Source organism: Panthera leo, chromosome B1 (genome assembly GCF_018350215.1).
Source record: "Panthera leo isolate Ple1 chromosome B1, P.leo_Ple1_pat1.1, whole genome shotgun sequence".
Classification (NCBI taxonomy): Eukaryota; Metazoa; Chordata; class Mammalia; order Carnivora; family Felidae; genus Panthera; species Panthera leo.
The window spans coordinates 188,668,898-188,691,852 of NC_056682.1; the positions used below are offsets into that span (position 1 = coordinate 188,668,898).

The window sequence follows — 22,955 nt, forward strand, 5'->3', positions numbered from 1 at the left end:
TAGCAACCATGCTATCCAACATGGTAGCCAGCAGCTGCACGTGACTCTTTCAGGTTAAATTTAAATTAAATAAAATTTGGGGTACCTGGGTGGCTCAGTTAGTTGAGCATTCAACTCTTGATTTTGGCTCAGGTCATGATCCCAGGGTTGTGGAATCGAGCCCTGCATCGGGCTTCGTGCTGAGGTTGGAGCCTGCTTAAGATTCTCCTCTCTCTCTCCCTTTGCCCCCTCTGCCTCGCTCATGCGTGTGCTCTCTCTCTCTCTCTCTCTTTCTCTCTCTCTCTCAAAAATAAATAAGTAATGCATTAAATAAAATTAAAAATTCACTTCTTCAGTTGCAATAGTTACATTTCAGCAACCACACATGGCCAGTGACTACCATATTTGATCGCACAGATACGGAACATTTTTATCACTGCGGAAAGTTTTATCAGGCATCACTGAATCCAGACTAATCTTCCCTCAAACACATTTTCATTCATGTCACTCTAAGAACTAAATAAGACGCTATTAATGAAAAACAGGTCAAATCAGTTAGTTAAATCTTGAGTTTAACAGACTTACGTATGTGTGTGTGTTTGTATGTGTCAGACTTCTGAGAACATTTAAATAAATGAATGTGAACTATGACACTCAAAGAACTGAATATAAGTATGTAGCTTGTCTCAAATTCATATCATCATGAAATATTTTTAAAGGAACTATCTCCAGGGAACTCTAAACTTGGAAAAATATACATAAACACCACATTGTTCAGAAGGAAGAAGTATCTCCTGTATGGAGTAGAATAACAAAATCAGTTTACAGTTTCTCAACTTCCCCATGAAATCTTTCTAAAACCCATCTGCCTAATGATGCCTGTTTTTTTTTAATTAATTATTATTATTATTTTTTTTTTATTTTAGAGAGAGAGAGAGAGTTTATGTGTGTGAGTGGAAGAGGGGCAGAGGGAGAGAGAATCTTAAGCAGGCTCCATGCTTAGCACAGAGCCTGATGTGGGGCTCAGTCCCATGACCCTGGGATCGTGACCTGAGCCGAAATCGAGAGTCGGAGGCTCAAGTGATGGAGCCACCCAGGTGCCCCAGCCTAACAGGAAGTTTTTAATGCCAGTTTCTCCTTCCCTATCTCCCGTTCGACAATCGCCTCCACTTTACAAAATAATGATATACCTCTCAGCACACCAGAAATTTGGGGCAATGCCCCCCAAAAACATCTGCAGTTACAAAAAGAATAATTTAAAACACTGGTTATCTGCAAAGCTTCTGGCAACCGATGCACATAATTTCAGAGAGGTATTTCCAATAAAATTTTACTTTCAGATTTAATAAAAATATTAACATGCTCATAAATAATTATGCTGTCCCAAGCAATGGTGCTCATATGAGTATTAATAGCAATTCAATTTTAGGAAAAATTTAAAAACTCCAAACATTTCTGGTGGCAGGAAATTTTAAAAATTCAAATTATATACATTAGTAGCAAAAAATGAGACAATTCACTGAGTTGCTGGAAATAGAAAGTCAAGGAGACAAACAGAGTTTCAAGGAAAAAGAACAATGCGGGACATCTGGGTGGCTCAGTTGGTTGAGCGTCTGACTTCAGCTCAGGTCATGATCTCACGGTTTGTGAGTTCGAGCCCCGCATCGGGCTTGCTGTTGTCAGCACAGAGCCCACTTTGGATCTTCTGTCCCCCTCTCTCTCTGTCCACCCCTGACTTTTGCATTTTCTCTCTCTCTCTCTCTCTCTCTCTTTCTCAAAAATAAACAAACATTTAAAAAAAATGCTTCAAGGGAATACAGTTTTTGGAAATTCCTTCTTTTATCAACAAAACATTGTTTGCCCTACATCACAGTTTTGTTGGTGTTCTGAAATGCTATGATGATAAAAGTGTCAGCTAACCTATAGAGCGCTTACTGTGTGTAAGGCAGTGTGTTTTACACATATTAATTCAACTAATCTTTTTCCCCAGCTGTACTGAGGAATAATTAACAAACATAATTGTATATACTTAAAAGGTGTGATGATGTGGTGGTTTGATATACACATACACCGTGGAATGATTAATAGGGTCAAGGTACTAAGAACACCCACCTTCTCATAGAGTTAACCTTTGTGTGTGTAGTAAGAAAGCTTAAGATTGATTCTCAGCAATTTTCCAATCAGAAGATACCATATTATTAACTATGCTCACCAGGCTCAACACTAGGTCCTCATAACTTACTATTCTTATCACTCACAGTTTGTGCCTTTAACCTACATCTCCCCTTTTCCCCCTTCCCTCCAACCCCTGGAATGTACCATTCTATTCACTGTTTCTGTGACATCGGCATTTTCTTCACTTTTTTTTTTTTTTTTGATGTCACATATAGTAACTTATCTAATTTTCACAAAACATTTTGAGGTTTGTACTATCTTCATCTCTGCTTACACACAAGGAAACTGAGGCACCGGCTGGTTAATCTACTAAATTCAAGTTATGGAAGTATTGAAAAGTGAAGCTGGAAATTCATACCGTGACCCACTGCTGTATATTACCTACTTTGATGCCTTCCTACCTAAAATGCTCAAGTGTTGAAAGTTTATCTCTTCAGCTAGATTTGCAAGCTTGGAAGGCAAGACCATACCATTCTGTTCTCTATGCTCCACGAAACCTAGGATTTAGTTTTGCGCATAAAACAGATTTAATCTAAAACAGTTCAGTAGTAGTTATCTCTGGGTATTATGATGAATGCTTAATTTTAGTTCTTGTAGAAATATAATATTTATCATTAACATTTTCCCATTCTGTGGATTTTCTCTTTTGGGCATGTATTACTTTTGTAATAAAAGAACAAAAAGTATTTGTTACTAAGGCACTATTTAAAATCCATGAATACATAAAACAAAGGGAAAAGAAAGGAATATAAACAAGCAAGGGACACCCACATGGACATAGGAGGCAAGTCAGAAGGTTTGGCCTGAAGACTCGGGAGGGCTTATTTTTCCTTACCTGGCCTCGGGAAGCCGCAGGGCCCTGGGAGCCCTAAGAACAGGGCACATATTCAGACAACGCAAAAGCAAAACAGTTGACTTGTTAGAGGCTATCAGGGAAATTTCCAGAAACCGTGAACTCTTCATTTCTCCATACATTTTAAAGAAAACTTAGATATAACCACTTAATTATTTCTGCAATTTATTTGCAAAGCCTAGTTCTTTACTTGGGCTCCTCAGGTAACAGCTCAGCCCTGTATGAGCACTGGGTAGAATCAGGAATTATTTACTAGGGGCCGTTCAGCTCTACCTTTGAAGTCTAGCAGCAACGTTTTTCCTCTTAAATTAATGCAGTGGATTTTTATTTACAGAAGTACAAATGGTGAAAGATCATACCTTGACATGTAAATTTTTTGGAAGGAGTTGTGAGTAATAATTTATCTGCCATTTCTCCAGGACCAGCACAGCGCGCAATTCCAGGTTCTTTGTATTCCGACTTTACCCAGTCCGATAACCACTGCATGTTACAATCACAGTAAAGAGGGTTGGCTCCAATTGCTCTGGAAAACAACACCACAAAAGCACACACACATACACACACACAGTATGGAAGTATTGTTATTTCCTAAAGGAACATAACTCAAAGCGATGCTCAGTAGAAAATCCCTATAGATTTACTGATAACAATTTAGAAGAAAATGGAAACATCAGGGATTCGCCATTTTCCTGAATTATGTGCGGCTGGGATTTAGAGACTTGTCACCAGTCTTAAAATTTACCTGGTCTTTACAAGGTCTTCTTGTATTTGCAGAGACAGGTTTATATTGGATGTAACATCACCCGACACGCAGATTATACTTAGTTCATTCATCAATTATTTACTGGGAACCCAATCACTATGCCAGGTTTTGGGGACCCAAGCATAAATAATACATTATTCCTAACCCCAAAGAACTCCTTCTGCAGAGGTGATTAACATATACTCAAACATGCAAATCATTTGCATTAGAAGTGCAACAGTAGAAGTATTTACAAGGTGACTGTGAGCAGAGTCACCTTGTGAATAACTTTCCTGGGAGGCTGGTGGTTAAAAGTATGAGCTTTTACACAGTTAGATTCAAGGAGGCGGAAAAGATTGGGAAGGATGTCTCGGAGTAAAAGGCTAGTAAGTGCAAAGTCACAGAGATAAGAAAGGGCATGAAATAATAAAGATGCATAGAGCCAGTTCACCAGAGTGGATCTGGACCTTCCCTAGGTGTCAGTCCCTTTATAAAGTCCTTTATTTTAGGTCTTTGGTTCCCACTCACATTTGTAGTAGTAGTGACAGCAAAAGTAATCAAGATGATAGCTAACATTGATTTTACAATATGCAGGTACTGTGCTGAGCCACTTATACGAACTACCTCATTCTGTCCTAAATGGCAACTTCATGAGGTCAACGGTATTACTAATTCATTTTACAGATTGTGAAACTGAGGCCAGAGAAGTTACTCCATGGGTTTTGTAAATTTGCCAAGCTTGGCAGAAGTAGTCCATGCATAAAGTGGCATTTAAAATGGATTAATTTTGATTTATAATCAACTTATGATTAGTAACGCTTCTAGGCTATAGTCTAAGTACAATTAAACTTACTCTTTCATGAAGAAAGGCCCCAAATATACTTGTAAAACCATAATACTTTATACTGTCGCAGTTTTAGTGTCCAACTTTAACCAAGAATTGGAGTACAGTAACTGTTATGCTCAGATTAAAACCCTTCTTCTAAATTAAAAATGAGAAAATTATGTTTTTGAGTCACCTGGTGCCACCTCTACTGACATTTGCTAAGTCCTTACTCTGCAAGGGGATGCAGTGGAGAAAGTGAATGGAGCAGAGCTCTTTATGATCTAGAGAGTCAAAGACAAATGCACGAAAGAAATACATGACAGAGCAAGGCACATGGCAAGAGATATTCAAACTGCCCCTATCATCGGTGGCGGTGCTCATGCGAGAAGTTGGTGCCTTCCTTGAGCTGCCTTTTCTGATAAGTCACCCTAACACTAGCAGAATGGCTACTTTCTTCTTCTTCTATTTTTAATTGTTTTTAAGGTTATGTATTTAGTTTGAGAGAGAGAGAGAGAGAGAGAGAGAGCGTGCGTGAGCAGGGGAGGGGCAGAGAGAGAGAAGGAGAGAGAGAATCCCAAGCAGGCTCCACGCTATCAGCACACAGCCTGGTGCGGGGCTCAAACTCACGAACTGAGATGGTGACCTCAGCCGAAACCAAGAACAGGACCTTTAATCGACTGAGCACCCAGGTGCCCCTGGCTACTTTCTTCTTAATGTTGCGTACTCTCCCAGACAGTACCAAGCTCTGCACCCCTGAGCTAGAAGCCTTCACCACACTCTATCTCATGCAGATGACATCCATGGAATTTGTAGATGAGTAGCCCTGATGTGGACTCTGAGGTAGGTGCTGGAGTTCAGACATGAAAAAGTGGAGGTTTTTCCTCCTGGGACCCGATGGTTTAGTGGAAGGGATACTAACGATAGGCACCAAACAGTCTTGACAGACAGATAGACAAAAAAACCTACATTGATTAACAGGGCCCAGTAAAGCACATTCAGATATAGCAAGATTGACTATTGGCTCCTCTCCTCTGCCCATCCCCCTTTCTCAATTGTTCACACATATCTTCTTGGGGTTTGGTGGGGTTTGGAGAGGAAGGCAAAGCCACGAGATAACATGACAGGCAATTTCTGGGGAACTGGGAAGCTCGGATACTATTTGGGCCTAAGCATAAATACCACCAGGTGGCGCCAAACCCACCCTGACACAAAGAAGTTTTAGATCCAAATGTGTTCCTGGAACTTCGTTCCAGGTCTGCCATGACCTTAACACTACAACTATAAATAATACAATAATGGAAATTGGCCCAGAAGAGGTTTTTTTGGACCCCATTTATCACATATTTTATATTTTTTTATTCTACTTGCAAAAAATAGGGAGGTACAGGGTCCTATGAGACAAGAGCACAAAGAAAAGGAAGAAAACAAAACAAAACAAACCCCACAACATTTCACCCAGTATGAGAATTTGGCAATTTCCTCCTATCATAGTATGAAGTCTTGAACCATTTCTAATTTATTTTTTTGTATGGTGCGATATCCAGTACTCAGTAGTATTTGCTACACAAATGAGTCTGGTTTGAGCATATCAAGATAGGCTTCATAAAGGACATAATATTTAGAAAGTCACCTGGACGATACAAGGTTTGAACAGACTGAATTGGAGGGGAACTGGTATTCTAGGATCAGAGAACGTTAAGAGAAAATGCATAGCTAGGAAATGGGAGAGCCATGTTTGTAAGAAGACATTATTAGCTAAGTAAAGAGAATCCCACTCCATTAGTTAATGGAGAGTAAGGGCCAGAAGAATAAATTAAGGCTATCTTGCAGAAGGCACTGCATCTAGACTGAAATCTTCGCATTTTCTTTAAAGCTGGAACCAATCACATCTCATGATGTGACAAGAAAGGGGTGGCAGAGGGCTGTATGTTCCAAACTCACTCACCAGGGAGAGTTTGACCCTAAACCCACATTCATGAACTAGGTACTCACAGGTGTGATAATGCAGAAAGATCATTAAAAGCACCTTCGGGCACAACAGAAATGTCATTTCCATGTAATGAACTAAAAGCAAGAAAAAGCAATATTAAATTTCTTACACGTCAGCGAGTTCAGAAAAATTCTAACACGTGTGAGATTTTAGTTTATACTAAGCACTTCAAATCAGCACAGAAAATATGATATATTCAAGACATGGTCTTGGTATAATTAGGTATCTATTTGGGAAAACGAAAAGTTCTTATGTCACATCATATGCATAAAATCAATTCTAGATAGATGACTTAAATATAAAAATAAAACTAAAAATGTATTTAATAAATAGAGATCTCCTTTTTATGAACATAGGATGGCAAAGGCTGTCAAAGCACTATATAAAACTCAGAAACCATAAAGGAAAGTGATACATTTTTGACAATGCAAAATACATCCATAATTAATATGAAAGACAACCTATAGGGAACAGAATGGAAAATAGCTGCAAAATATATAAGACACAAGGATTAATTCCTTAGTAAAAAGACCTGCAAGCTTAGAGTCAAGTAGTAGATGCATAAAGACATGTATGTTAATAAGGAAAAGACAAAGCACTCGATAGAAAATAGGAAATGATATGATCAGACTCATGGAATAAGAAACACAAATGCTCAATAAAAGAGTAAAATATGCACAAATGCTCTAGTTATTGGAATTTCAAATTAAAACAGGAATGGAAAATAACATTCAACCTATCCTAGAATTATTCATATTATTCAATATTTGCCAGAGTGCTTTGAAACAGGTACTCTATTAAAACAGGTACGCAATCTGTCATAGAACAAGAATGAAAGGATTAATACTATTCAGTATTTGCCAGAGTGCTTTGTAATAGGTGCTCTATTAAAGGAGAGTTGGTGGAAAATAAATTTGTAAACTGACACATCCTTGTTTTAGGGGGGCAACTTGACAGTTACTTTTGGTATTCTCCCAGGACAGTTAACAGTAAGGTGAATGTGTAGGATGCTTGCTCCAGCCCTGTAAGGGATAACACAAGTCTGGAATCAAGCCACGTGATAGCAAAAGATGAGGACGATTAAATAAGTTATGGTTCCTTCGTCCTATGGAATACTCTGTGCCAGTTAAATAGTTGAGGGATATTTCTAGATGATGGAAAAGAAATAGTCGAAAGCATATTGTTAAATAAGATGAGCCAATGACAGAATAAGAACAAATCCTATTTATGTTTTTTTAAAGTTATATCGCTGTGGGCATACATATACCAGCATATAAAAACAAATGCATATAAAAGAAGACCGGAAGACAAGACAAAACTGTTTAATTGTTAATTCTGGGTGAGGGGATTGTGACTGAGAATCAAATTTCATTTCATATATTTAAAATACATTTTTGTAGTAAAAATGTACTCATAGATAATGCAATCTTTAAAGAAATGAACATTTCGTACATTTCTTTCAAAATTAGTTGGATCTATATGAAACATACATATTATCTATTGCCAAATAAATGACCACACCAACAATGTGGTGTTCTTCAAATAAAAGCTGTTGAGTATGATATGGGGAAAGAAGTAATCTTCCTATTTTCAAATTTGCAGTAAATCCTAATGTGTACATCAAAAATATCCCCAAATCATTAAAAACACAAGTCAAAACTCAGATCCCCGAGATAAGAGATATTTCGCTGCGCATAAGATGCTTACAGTAATCGGAGAGACTTCAATCCATCGAAGGTTCGAGGAGGAATACATCTCAAACGGTTGTAACTAAGAATTCTGAAAGCATACATAGTCGATTTGTTTTACTCAGATATCCCCAAATGGCCAAATGTCATTTTAAAAATGAAGCAGTTAAGAAAAGGGTTGTTTTAGCATTTCATAAATTGAGAATATCGATGCATAATACTTTAATGTTTGTGTTTTCACTAATACAACATATTTATTTTCAAATACAGTCTAGAATGCTTCCTTCCCCAGCCTATTCCCTCTCCCAGGTGGCTTTCCTCAGAAGTCTGTCTTAAGGATCTCTTCCAACCCCACCACAAGTGTAAATTATTCTTTGCTCCTTTTATAGAACCCAGCACTTTAACAATATCTGTGTTTGTTTGTTTACTGAGGTTTTGTTTGTCTGTTTCTCCCAACAATATTTATATTCCCTGAGGGCAGACTATCTATCTTGTTAACAGGGAACATCCAAGTGCCTAGAAAATGCCTTTAGTCCAGTGAATTGATAAACAGTCCATATCACATTTCACACTCACAAGGTGAGGAGCTGGGTCATGTTGCTGAAGCTCTGATTAGAAAGGGTGCTTATTCGGTTGTTACTTAAGTCTCTATAAAAGAAAAAGAAAAAAAAAAAGGAGTCTACTGTTACCAGAGGAAGTGAAATATTAGTGATTCTTAGAAAGAGAAGGTTCTTCTTGTTCAGTCACAGCTGCACGGTTAGCACTCAGCTTTTACCTGAAAATAACGAAACACTGGATAACCCTCTGAGGTACATCGTAATATTCATAATTATTCACGCCCCTGCCTGTTGAAATTAGAAGCGATGATATGTTTTGCTTTGGCCACTGCAGTAAGTGCGGGCACTGGTGCCAGGTTTCAGTTCAAAACAGAAATCTTAGAGGCTCCCGGGTGGCTCAGTTGGTTAAGCGTCTGACTCTCGATCTCGGCTCAGGTCATGACCTCAGGGTTCGTGAGGTCAAGCCCCACGAAGGGCTCTGTACTAACAGTGTAGAGCCAGCTGGGGATTCTCTCTCTCCCTTTCTCCCTGCCCCTCCCCTGCTCGCACTCTCTCTCAAAATAAATAAATAAACCTAAAAACAAAAACAACACAGAAGATTTGGAGTGAGCTCACTTTCCCCATACCCCTCTGCTCACTGCTTTGCAAGACTTGTGATGTTTCACAGCCAGTGCCTGTGCCTTGGTCCCAGAGCAAAGGCATGTGACAGGTGGAGGCCACTCACAACAGACACATCTTATGCGTGACAAATAAACCTTTGCTCATGAAGGTTCCATTGGTTGTACATCCTTTGTCTTCCCTGTTATATATGCTCCTTGATACACACGGTCAAATTTGATAACTAAAAGAACTCATTTAATTACATCTGGAATGCCATAATTAAAAACTTTGCCCTTGGAAAAAAAAAAAAATCACTGGCGTACCGTAGGTCTTTAACAAATATCTGTTTAATGAATAAGTTAACGGGAGAGATGTGGATTTTTTACCCAGTGCTACATGGCTGTTTATACAAGTGTAACTGGTACTATGGGCTGTGATTTATATTCAGTTAACACGATCTTATTTTTATTACATATAATAATAAATGTGACCATATATGATACATATAATACTTATTGTACTATAATTACATTATAACATATAATGTAATAAAATAACACATAATAAATAATGACATATTTTATTGATATACATTAAATATCTTTGGCAATTTTGCATTAGGAAAAAATTAGTGAATATAGCCATACATATACTCATACAGTGATATGTATATATTCTCTGTTTTTTTAACACAAAATGCTAAATACATAAATAAAAGTAAGATTCATGAATAAGTGAAAAATTATAGGTCGTAATTTATGATCATTTTTTAAAAAGTTTATTTTTTTTATTTTGAGAGAGAGAAAGAGAGAGAATGCACAAAGGTGGGGAGGGGCAGAGAGAGAGGGGGAGAAAGAATCCCAAGCAGGCTCCATGCTGTCAGCTCAGAGCCCAAAGCAGGGCTTGATCTCACGAACTGTGAGATCATGACCTGAGCCGAAATCAAGAGTCAGATGATTACCCAACTGAGCCACCCAGGCACCCCAATTTATGATTTGTATGTGTGTGTGTATTCACTGCTTTTTTCTTCTAAAGCAAAACATACAAATAAATGTAAGATGCAGAAAAGCTGAAGATAAAATATCAGTAAAATGAACCTATAAAATTGTGAAATGATAGGAATACTATAGGAACTTAATAATTCATCTTCTTAGCTGCTGAAAACTACATAAATTTAGAAAATAAGTTAAGTATATCTATATTGGCAGAAGTTACCTGAGTAACTTGAGTTACTCATGAGTCATTGGTAAAGTCATTTCTGGATCTACAAATTCTCATCTTTCATTTCCGACCTGGTCTTAAATAATTGCGTACTGTTCCATAAATGACCCAATTCACCTGAAGTGACTGTCTGGAAATTGCAGTAATTTAAAGGTTTGTTTAACAGAGCAAAATGTATGCAACCAAGTTCTTGCTGCTACTAAATAAGTGACTAGGGCCAGAACACGACATCTTAGGGGATATTCTCCCTTAATTTAATCACTGGTCATTTAAACAGTCCTACATACTTTTTACAAAGTGATTTAAGGGAAATTGAAAACGATTAATAGTACTTTAACCAACCACAACCTTGCTTAAGTCAAGTTTATGTTGGGAAATGTAACATTTTCTGTGACTTACGTTTCTAGAATTCACTAATTAGGAATAAACCTTCTTATTCTAGGAACACTAGAAATCAGCCTCCTCAGCCAGCTGTATTCACTCGAAAATCATATAGGACTTAAATTAAAGATAAAGTATTTCCATTTCAATTTACTCCCATTGCTGATTTTTTTTTTTGATAAGTTTTATCAATCACCAGCAAGGCTATTCTAAGTGTGACATTATATATAGTAAGATTGCATCTTTTTAAAAATATTGTGCATATAACTAGATCAAAATGTTGGTATATTTAAATATAGTCTTGTATTACCACTTAAAAATCCATTTACATTAATGAAAGAGAGAGATGTTATTTTACAAGGACATTAAACCAAACTGAAAAAAGAAAAAAGTCCATGTCTGAAATTTATGCCCAGGATATCAGCAACTTTGTCAAGTCTACTTAAATACTGCCCAAGTAAAATGAATTTTATAAAATTAAATTTGAATACCGGAAGCCCACAACTTAACTTAGAATGTATTATAAAAGAAAATGAAACCTAATAAAATGCATTTTCAACGTTATTACTATCCATGACCTTTTGCTTAAAGTCAAGAATCAAGCCATTATTTTCTATCTTTCTCTTCTTGGCTTGTGATAAAATAGCCCATATTCATCATCAGTCGAGGTATCCAAATTTGCTGCATTTCTGTAGTTCTAGGCTACTTAGGCTTTATCACATTTGTACTTTGAATTAGAGGAGGCCCTTTCTCTACGATGCACCATTGCCTGATTGATATTCAATGAAGATGTAGCTAGTGATCCAGAACCGCAATGAGCAAGTAGGGAGGCATCTAACTGTAAATGATTTATCTCATCTGAAAGGTTCACTAGATCTTCTGCCCGTTGCTACCCCCACTTTCATGAAACAGAGTAAGGAGTCAAAGATGAAAATACGCAACACATTACTTACATAAGTGTTAAATGTTTGTAGTTAAAGAGCTCCTTAGGAACCAGTGTAAATTGGTTCCCATCCAGATACCTAAAAACAAGAAAACAATATTATCTTTTTTGTTTTTTCTAAAGGAACAGAGGTGTGATATAAAATAGTTGACACCATTTCACTCTTAACTGAGGCAAGAAAGCACTTGGCAATTCTGGCTTTAAAACATCATGTTCCTAGCTGGGGTTCCTATTTAAAAGAAGTAAAGGGGGAAAAAGCAGAGTTGTCCAATCTAGTAGAATTATTTTGTGGATCACTTAGCATAAATTACAAAACCAAGGAGATACTGGTGAGTGCAGTTCTTTGAGGTTTATGTAATGAGGTGAGTCATGTGTCCAACTGTGTGTCAAGAAGAAGGTTCATTCAATCAACCATATTTATTTGGCCTCCTGTGTGCTTGTATTTACACGGAGACAATACCATGAAATGCATTCGCTACTGACAGAACCTCGCCACCGAGGGCCAAGACCACTCTCCACTGCCTTAATAGGGATCCATACACTTAGCAAATAACAATGGATGGTTTGAAGGAGATACTTAGGAATTTGGATGTAATCAGATTTCAGTTAAAGATATCTTGAAAATAGTTTTTAACCACTGTATATCTGCTTTGTGACAATAATTTTAGAAGGTTTCATAGAACATCACCACCTTTATCAAGGACACAATATAGCATATATATGTAAAAGTAATAAATAACCACACATATGTGAAGTTTCCCTTTCTGACCAAAGTCAGCAGAATAATCTGCAGATAGATTGACTCTGGGCTAACTAGCAAGCCATAAAAATAAATGAATGTGTAAAGTTCTATCCATAATGTCACAAAAAGAAAAATAAACTGCATCTCAATCAAGGTTGTTTTTTCCCAGAATATAGATGAGGAAGGGTAAAAATGTCTTTCAGCAACGTAGGCCATCTCACTGTAGATGTGCCTACAAACCATTGTGGCACCTTGGACACAGGCCACCTCCTACTCCAGTGTTGTGGCAAATCTTAAGATCCAAGGTTGAGGTTATTAGTATTTTTGCTGGATATAGAAATTGCTGAGAAATTGCCTCAGATAATAATCTGTTTCAAATAGTTCAAAATAAAAAGTTATATAAAAGGCACAACTCATCAAAATATGTGATAAATATGTAATCAAGAGTCAGGCATATGTTATGAGTTCTTATTATGCTTGCTCAAATTTTCTGACTCTGTGTTTCTTCTTTGACTCCTCTTTCTGTCCTCCACCTAAGTATTTCTTGGTACCACTAGAGGGAAGCATAATCCCATATAGTTCAGTACTTTCCCTTTATTCTGGAAAACGCCATAACAGAAAGCTAAAAAGATTCAGAATGCGTGCTATGGATGTGTACATGTAAAACAGTCTAAGAGGGAAATTACATGGAACTGATTAAAAATAATAGATACCATCTGTTTAAAACTGTCCAATAAAACGTACTTATTTTTGCCAAATTCTTTAATAATTTAATATAATATGCAATGAGATTTTTCTAATACACACATATATGTGATTGTAGAGAAGGATCCTGCTAACTTGGTATGATTCTAAGAATAAGCTCTTGGGGAGGTAAAACTTGAATTCACAAGAGACTAGTTAATATTTTCCTCATCTCTATAACATATTTTTTTAGAAAAATATTACTTTCTAATACTTTGTAAGGAAACAGATTGAAAATTCAACTGTCTGACAGAAGAAACATATGGACGGCAGAGACGGGATATGAATCAAGTAGCTTCTCAGATGAAATTCAATAATGAAATTAAAGAATAAGTTTAAAATTATTTGCTAGGCATTGGGTAGAGGCACCAAGGTATGGGCCAGTTAAAAAGATGGGATTCCATGTTAAAAATGATCTGTTTATGCCGAGTGTTGTGTTCTTGGCTGGGCTGTTCCTAGAATCAATGTTGAGCATACAGAGTACTCTAAAGGCATCTGGCTTCCAACACTGGATGGAGAGTAATCTTCTGAAATAATACTTACTAAAATAAGAATTAAGTATTTAATTACACACACACATAAAGTAGTGCTTATTGTCAATTAACAACTGTGATGGGTGGCCAGAGACAGAAACTGAACACTTCACAGCATTTCAAATCTAAGAGAGACCTTCCGCATATATGTGCTAAGATCACACCTTTTTTTCTTTCTTTCTTTTTTTTTTTTTCTCTCTGTGTTCAATTCAGGACCAAATTTGTAGAACTGTGCATGATTTGAAAATAATTTCCCTGGTAACTGAAGCGACATCTTCTTAAAACTCATTATGTATGTTCCATGTTGCCAAAACTTTATCAAAGCTGCTTTTTTAGAACGCTCGTACTCATGTATATGAATTATAGGTACATATCTGCACAAATTACATCAGAACCTAAATCTTTTTTTTTTTTTTTTTTTTTTTTTTGAGAGAGAGAGAGTAGGGGAGGGGTCATAGGAGAGAGAGAGAGAGAGAGAGAGAGAGAGAGAGAATTCAAGTAGTCTCCACACTTTTAGCATGGAACCTGACATGGGCTCCATTTCATGACCCTGGGATCATGATCTGAGCCAAAATCAAGAATTGCATGCTCAACCAACTGAGCCATAACTAAACTTAAATCATTGTTGCTACACAGTTTCACATAGAGAAAATAAATAGGCAAAATGAGTCAAGTGCATTCATATCGAGCATTTGTCTATGGTACATAAATATACAGAGTATGGAATGGAAAGGAGCATTCAGGCTTCATAATACTCAAGCAGCTTGTTCTCATTCTATTCCACATATATAACATGACACAGAGAAGAAAGTGTGCCTGGTGTTTAGTGTCTAGATAAGTGTATACTGACCATGTAATATGTGGTCATAAATCAGTTATGAAAATGTTAGGGATAATTGGCCTTATACCTTTTATGATCAAAAGGATTCTAATTCAAGGCCAAAGGGCAGTACCTCTTTTTAACACAGAGATTATGCTAGCTTCTTCTTTTTTTTTTTTTTTAATTTTTTTTTTTTTTTAACGTTTATTTATTTTTGAGACAGAGAGAGACAGAGCATGAACGGGGGAGGGTCACAGAGAGAGGGAGACACAGAATCGGAAACAGGCTCCAGGCTCTGAGCTGTCAGCACAGAGCCCGACGCGGGGCTCGAACCCACGGACCATGAGATCATGACCTGAGCCGAAGTCGGACGCTTAACCGACCGAGCCACCCAGGCGCCCCTATGCTAGCTTCTTCTATATTCTAGATATTTATGAATTCCACGTGGGAAGATACAGTGGTAAAGAATAATTAACGATATAAACTATGGAATCTCCCAGACACTGGAGAGCAACTAAAAGTACAGCATTTCCTAAGGTGTATTTGCTAGAACATTAGTCTTGCCAGATAGTCTATGAGAAAAAGGATATACAGGCAAATGAGTATTGGAGTTATCTTATATTTTACCACCCTCTCTTGGAGTGTCACAGTGCACCTTAGCATAACATAGACACTGAGAATTCATACAGTGAATAAAAGAAACACAACTGAAATTTCCCAAGTGCATCTAAACTGCTTTTTTGTAAAAAATTGTTTATTTGTTTATTTTGAGGGAGAGTGCAGGGGAGGGGCAGAGAAAATCCTAAACAGGCTCCTTGCTGTTGGCTGAAAGCCCAATGTGAGGCTTGATTTCACAAACTGTGAGATCATGACCTGAGGCAAAATCAAGAAGAATTGGATACTTAACCTACTGAGCTACCCAGATGCCCCAAGCTGCCTTTTATATTATCTGTTTAGGGTTTTACATGAAACTATTTAATGCCTACAGAATGGAATTTGGAAACGGGACTCTACATTTTGTTTGGTTTCCATTTCCCTTGTTGAAATATTAATTGTTAAGGAAACAGACAAGCTCTACTTACAATTCAGTGACATCTCTTGGAATACCTTTGGGCAAGACCTTCAAGCCCTTATTGCTACATCGGACGACCGTATCCAAGCATGTACATTCCGTGGGGCAGCGAGACAGTGGAGAACAGCTATTGTCATCATTTCCTAAATTGCCGAAAGAAATACAGGAAAGCCCAGATTTGTGGCTTTGAAAATGACAAGTGATGTTATGCTTTTAGCTTAACAGACACAAGAATCTTGAGCCATGTGATCGCTTATACACATACAGGTATGTGTATTCACAAACTGGTACCGTACGTTTTATACAGCACTGTTTTCAGATTGCCTAGGGCAGGATTCCCGAAAATAATTCACAATTTATATTATCCATACAATCATAACAGTAATTTTCTCTGCTCAGTTATTTATACAAATTATACTTTTAATTAGAATATAGAAATGTAAACTGAATTATGGAGGAGTCATAAGGACACAGACATGAAGAAACATAGAGGGATAAAAATGTTTAGCAGAAAATGTAAATGTTTTTTAAGTTTTTTAATGTTTTTTAAATGTTTATTTATTTTTGAAAGAGACAGAGAGAGAGTGTGAGCAGGGGAGGGGCAGAGAGAGAGGGAGACACAATCTGAAGCAGGCTCCAGAATCTGAGCTGTCAGCACAGAGCCTGATGTGGGGCTCGAATTCATGAACTGTGAGATCGTGACCTGAGCCAAAGTCGGATGCTCAACTGACTGAGCCACCCAGGCGCCTCAAGGCCCTCATTTTAAAATATAAGGCTCAAAGGGGCTCTCTACTTACTGGTAGTAATAACAGAACCTGCTCTACCTACCTTATGTGGCTATTGTAAGAATCAAATATGATGATACATCCAGAGCTTTAAAAAGCGAAAACTATTATTTTTGTTAGATTTACTAGAATTTATTTTATTTATTTATTTTTTGGGGGAGAGAGAGCTCGACAGAGTGCAAGTGGGGGAGGGGCAGAGAGAGTGGGAGACACAGTGTGAAGCAGGCTCCAGCCTCCGAGCTGTTAGGACAGAGCCTGATGCGGGGCTTGAACTCATGACCTGTGAGATCATGACGTGAACCGAAGTCGGATGCTCAATCAACTGAGCCGCCCAGGCGCCCCTAGAATTTCTGTTAAGTCAATTGCTTTTCTCCTTTGCAAATGACAGTTACTAAAAGAGATTCTTAGAATGATAAATAAAAGTTAAAATGAAGCTATATAAACAGTACCAACTACAAGTTGAAAACTGGACAATTTAAATAAAACATTCAGAAACACAAAGCAAGTAGACTCAGAGGTGAAAGCACAGTCTGAGAAAGTATGTGCCCTGTTTCTAAAAGAAAAGAAAAGAAAAGAAAAGAAAAGAAAAGAAAAGAAAAGAAAAGAAAAGAAAAGAAAAAAAATGCCCCAAACTATGTGTTTGTGTCCCCTAGCGTTGGACCAGTCATTTGAATGCTTGGTAACAAAAGATTTAGCAAGGTTTTCTTACCATCATCACATGTGAAGTCTTGAATGGCAACATCCTGGATGGGGATTTCTTTGAGGAAATATGGTTTTTGACATCGAGGATTTCCGGTTACGATCCTTTTCTTCCTGAGCCATTCCCCAAGCCAAGCCAGGTAGCAGTTACAGTTAAACGGATTGGCCAACAGGTTTCTAAGAGCCGCATGCAAACAATGCAGGGATGAGTTCAGGGGGTCATTTTCTTACCTCTCAAAACCCCATGCGACCATCTTTCCCACACTATTTCTGCTGGAATGATGCCTTCTGATCCTTCGTATTAACCACCCCTCACCCCCATCCCCCATTCATACTCAATCACAAGCAACATGTGGGATGCATTTTTTTGGCTAAAATGTTTGCTTGGAACTTGAAAAATAACAACACTTTCAAATAAGAATCTTCAAATAATTTCACGGAGAAAATAAAGCAAAGTAAGCAATTCAGAGGTTTATGCAGGGGATCCTGATAGATATCTCATTTAGAGAGAATTTAAACTCGTCAGAGATCTGATTTGCTGTCAAACTTCCCTGCACTGATAATGCAGTAATTTAATATAAAGATGGAGGCTGATTACCTTATATTATTGAGTTTAACCTGACAACAGCTATTTTATTAATTTATCATTTCAAGATTTCCATCCCTTATTTGCTCCAGAGAATAGGTTTCCCATCTAAACTGACAGCTGAGTTGATTAAATGCCAGTTATAAAAATGAATTTCCTTCTACAAATCTCAATACTTTTGGCATCTCACCACTTCAGCACAAACCTATTGACAACCTTATTATTTATAAACATGCCATCTTTAACATGCACAAATTAGTCACTCGATGTAAAGTGTCACATTTTATGTAGAAAGAGGATTAAGTACTTTACTGATGGATGGATGCTTCCCTCAAATTATTTCTGCAGTGACTCGAGCTATGTTGAACATGTTTTCTGTTTTGTTTTTCCTTTCTAACTACCTTTCCAGTTAGATTAGTATATTTAGATGCCACCATCACTAGGAAATCAAATCTGTTATAAGATTTATTATTTCAAATACTGCTCTTTAGATGATGACATATAAGAGAACTAAAATACATTGTTTAGAGGGTTTTGTTTGTTTCTTTTTGTAAAACAACACCTTCTGAGTTCTATCTATGGACCTACAAATATTCTTTATTTTCTAACTGTCTACATAAAATATCCTCTTGGACAGGCTCAACCTATTTCTTCAATATTTTCCTAATATCACTGTAAATGCCCTCCAGTGAACAGTCTCTGTTGTTGGTCTGGCCATCCTAATGTCGCTCCTGTCACTGTGAATGATCCTTTTGAGCATAGTTTGTTGGCAATAACCCTATCAGCTCTGTTTTTATGGTATTTACACCGAAAAGACTCTGACGTGAGAACACTGGGGAAATCTACTACATTTCTGTGATTTGCAGTGCAATCAAGTTATAAGATTAAAATTTATAAATCAAGTCACATCACATTATTATAAAAAAATAATTGAAAATATTATAAATTTTGTTAAATTTTAATATGAGAGGGTAGGTAATATTTTTAGAAAAATTAACATAAATTTAACATACAAATTTGTTGAACACTAAACCCTTGATCCCATTTTTGTGAAAAGCCTAATAATGTATTAAAATGCTATTAATAAAAGGAACAAATATAATACATTGGCTCAGTAATACAGAAATGAAGAAGATCTTTCATACTTACAGAGTAGATAAAGAATGCAGAGTATCAAATGCCCCTGGTGCAATGGTAGTGATTTGATTATCATATAAAGAAAGCAAACGCACAGAACTCAGTCCTATGAAACTGTCATTGCCAACACAGCTTATGCGATTACTTCTCAACATCCTGAGGGAAAGGAGAACGTTGTTATGGAGAGAAAGCATCAAGCAATCAGTTTTGCCCATCTGAGGATCCAAATAACCCCTCTGCAAATGTGTGGCATTCATTACTGTTTTCTGAGTGATCTCTTGTCATTAGGAATTGCTGTGGATATATACCAAAAAATGCTTAGTTTGCAATGATTGCACTCAGCTACAAAAAAGCACGGGTGAGCCTCACGTGGACTCACAGCCCCATCTGATGAGGGTAGAATGTCTTCCTCTGATGCTATTATTATGTTTGCCTGCTTACATAATGTCCTAATTCACCTACAGCTCTCTGAGCCCTTGAAGGCCTGTGATTTGTGTATTCACGGTAGCATTACATCTGAGATTTAACAGAAAGGAAGCAGAAAAGAATCAATAGTCACACACAGCAGATGGGGAACTGAGAGCATCTCAAGGACTTAGATGCCAAGTCAATGTCAGCATAGGCTGGGGAACCCAAACTAGACTGAGTACCTGAGGATCTTGCACATGTTATTTTATTTATGAAAATTATTTTATCATTTTAAAGTTTGGAACTTAAAAAGAGGCAAGAGTTAACAGATCCCAGTTGCTCACAATGAAGTTTAAATCTGCTTCTCTCTCTCTCTCTCTCTTTCTCTTTTTTTTAAGTTTATGTATTTATTTGGAGAGAGAGAGCAATCACAAGCAGGGAAGGAACAGAGAGACAGGGAGAGAGAAAGGATCCCAAGCAGGCTCTGCACGCTCAGTGCATGGCCCGATGTGGGGCTAGAACTCATGGACTGTGAGATCACAGCCTGAGCAAAATGAAGAGTCAGACACTCTGAGACTTCAGGGTGCCTCCATCCGGCTTCTCTTGAAAGAATCCTGACCTCTTTAAATTTTTAGCAACTGCCATTAATAGGATTAACACTGATGTCTTTTCCTTGTCACTGCTGAAGTTTTGGCTCCATTCTCAATTCTTTGCTGAACTGTTTATTTGTGGAGCTTCGAGAAGGAATGAAAAATGTCTTAAAAAGCCTGTGAAAATGAATAGTGGCCATGAATCTTATTCAGAATTGCTGAGGTTATTTTACTTTTCAAGGCATGTGTTGAACACCTTCCTAGAAGATTGCAGTATGTTAAAAAAAAAAAAAAAAGAGGCAAAAATAAGTGAATAACAAAGTGTTCCTTTATTTTTTTTTATTTTTTATTAAAAAAAAATTTTTTTTAACGTTTATTTATTTTTGAGACAGAGAGAGACAGAGCATGAACAGGGGAGGGGCAGAGAGAGAGGGAGACACAGAATCTGAAACAGGCCCCAGGCTCTGAGCTGTCAGCACAGAGCCCGACGCGGGGCTCGAACTCACAGACCGTGAGATCATGACTTGAGCCGAAGTCGGACGCTTAACCGACCAAGCCACCCAGGCGCCCCACAAAGTGTTCCTTTAAAATTCTAGGTTGCTCTAAGAAATACATAAGAACTATCAACTTTTGCATTCTGTTAAGTCACATATAGGGAGAAAGGATGCTGCCTTCCTTGTCAAGGAATAATTTTACGTTAGGAAACAAATACACAACAGAGAGGTATTTCTATCCACACTATCATTTGCCATAAAGTAATAAAGAGTATCTGGTCTTAATCTTGGTGGAGTCATGGACCCCTGGGAGAAGCTAAAGAAAAGTTTTGCTCCCTGTTACTAGAAAAATCCATAAGTGCACATATGTACCACATTTTGGCTGCAATGTCAAATATTCAAAGACACACTGAAATCTGTGCACATATTATTAAGAGGTTTATTAGTCTCAAAGAGTTAAGAAGTCTAGGGATAATGGGGGTGTCTTGTCAAAATCTTTATAGTCCCAAGCCCAAAGATATCACTTAGAGAAATACATATGTCCAGACAAACCTACTTTCGTCCTTTGAATACTGAGCTTGGCTCTAAAATGCTCTAGTATTCTTGTGTGGCAGAGTGGGTTAAAGACAGAGCCACTCACATCTGTTTGTGCCCAAACATCTGGGGCACAAAAACATCGCTAGAAATATAATGAAGGAGAAAGTGAATTTAGAGGACTTGTCTCAGGGAGAGTCCTGCGAAAGAAACTGGTCAGAAGAAAACACTGGAATAAGCTGCTTGGGATGGTGTTATGAACTTGACTATGTGTTCCAAAATTCATAGGTCGGAGTCCTGAGCCCCAATGTGACCATATCTGGAGACAGGGTCTTGATGGAGGTAATTAAAGTTAAATGAGGTCCTGAGGGTGGGACTCTAATCTTTTAGGACTGGTGTCCTTATACAAAGAGGAAGGGACACCACAGCATTCTCTCTCTGTACACAGAGGAAAGTGCATGTAAGAGTAGAAGGAGAAGGTTTCAACTACAAGTCAAGAAAGAAATCTCACTAGAAACCAACCCTCTCAGCACCTTGATCTTGGACTTCTAGGCTCCAGAACTGTGAGAAAACAAATTTCTGTGGCTTAAGTCATCAGTCTGAGGTATCGTGCTATGGCAGCCCAAGGCAGACTGATGTAGGCGGGATACAGACTCCTTCCTCACCCCCTTCCCCTCCTCTGCCCAACCCCCACGCTGCCTCTTCAAGAAGGTGCCAGTAACAAGCAGTCCCTCAACTATCTTCCAACAAAAGATGCTTCTGCTTGTAGGATTCGTGTTTTGCAGAGTTGCCTGAAGCAGCCTGGCCGAGGGAGGTGGGGGCAGGAACAGATGCAGCCGCCTGTGGTGTATTTTCTCTGCTCTCCTCTACCCTCTCCTCGGTATCTCCTCCATAAAAAGGCTAAAAGACTATTTGCATAACGTTTTGAAGGGGCTCAAGTTAGTCTGTGGGAGGGCTGCAGGCTAGCCCTGCTGGATGTTAGGTTTCACTCTATTCCTGGGAGGCTCAGGAGCAAACGTCTACACTCATGGGCAGACATTTTCAGTAGGACTTGAATTCAGGATGCTAGGAACACATCCACGCCGGCTGGGGAAATGGTCTTCTCCCTCTGCACCAGATAAAGAGCAGGCAAGGGATGTCCTCAAGTATTCACCCTTCTGGTTGTGGCTCTGAGGGACAGGGTGACAGTTTAGGAGAGACAGTAGAGTGTGGACCTCTCTCCACTGTGATCACCATCAGTTGCTTCTTGGTTACAAATAGTTTCCTTCATGTCCTCCAAACGCTTCAGAGTGTTGATTTGTACATCTTCCAATTTTAGGTTGCCACTTTTGTCAAACATAATTATATACTTACGAGAGAATAAAAACTACATATATGCACCGTAGAAAATTTAAGTGAACATAAAGTGCGGTTTTTGCTATTCAATCCAATCCCTGTCCTCTTTGGTCAACAACTTTTTGGAAACATAACGAATTTCTTTGTCCCAACCTGCCTACCCCCAAGCAAGTAGGCACAACTCTTAGCGTGTTGCTTTGAAATAGACGGTTCACGACCTACCATCAGTCAGTCTCTTTTTCACTAAGACCTCACAGGAGCAGACAAAGGTGGTTTCCCGATGAACCGTTAGTTATTCTGTGCCACAGGGGTTGGATTGGATTCTGAAGCTAGACCCCTGGGGCCAAGAGTGAGTGTTAGATGGAGGCGTTTGATGAAAAGGCAAGAGAATGAACATTCGGAGGCAGAACCAGGGAAGGGGGGAAATCTGCACCAGCACTGGAACAAGGGCAATCTTTTTTGCTGAGGAATCAGCCATCGGGAGACATTCTCGATCTTTTGCAAGCAACACACCGAAGTCT

General features: G+C 38.1%; 1 protein-coding gene across 5 annotated transcripts in view; it reads right to left on the reverse strand.

Moving 5' to 3' along the window:
- The window catches only part of SLIT2 (slit guidance ligand 2), a 376,497-nt gene that overhangs the window by 62,592 nt on the left and 290,950 nt on the right, over positions 1 to 22,955 (reverse strand). For all 5 annotated transcript variants that reach the window (XM_042936808.1, XM_042936807.1, XM_042936805.1 and 2 more), the window contains 8 exons: positions 19,086 to 19,229; positions 17,361 to 17,527; positions 15,877 to 16,009; positions 11,966 to 12,034; positions 8,830 to 8,901; positions 8,273 to 8,344; positions 6,568 to 6,639; positions 3,367 to 3,530 (listed from right to left, as the gene is read on the reverse strand). In XM_042936808.1, the coding sequence (XP_042792742.1) occupies positions 3,367 to 3,530; positions 6,568 to 6,639; positions 8,273 to 8,344; positions 8,830 to 8,901; positions 11,966 to 12,034; positions 15,877 to 16,009; positions 17,361 to 17,527; positions 19,086 to 19,229 (893 nt within the window). The remainder of the gene's footprint in view (positions 1 to 3,366; positions 3,531 to 6,567; positions 6,640 to 8,272; positions 8,345 to 8,829; positions 8,902 to 11,965; positions 12,035 to 15,876; positions 16,010 to 17,360; positions 17,528 to 19,085; positions 19,230 to 22,955) is intronic.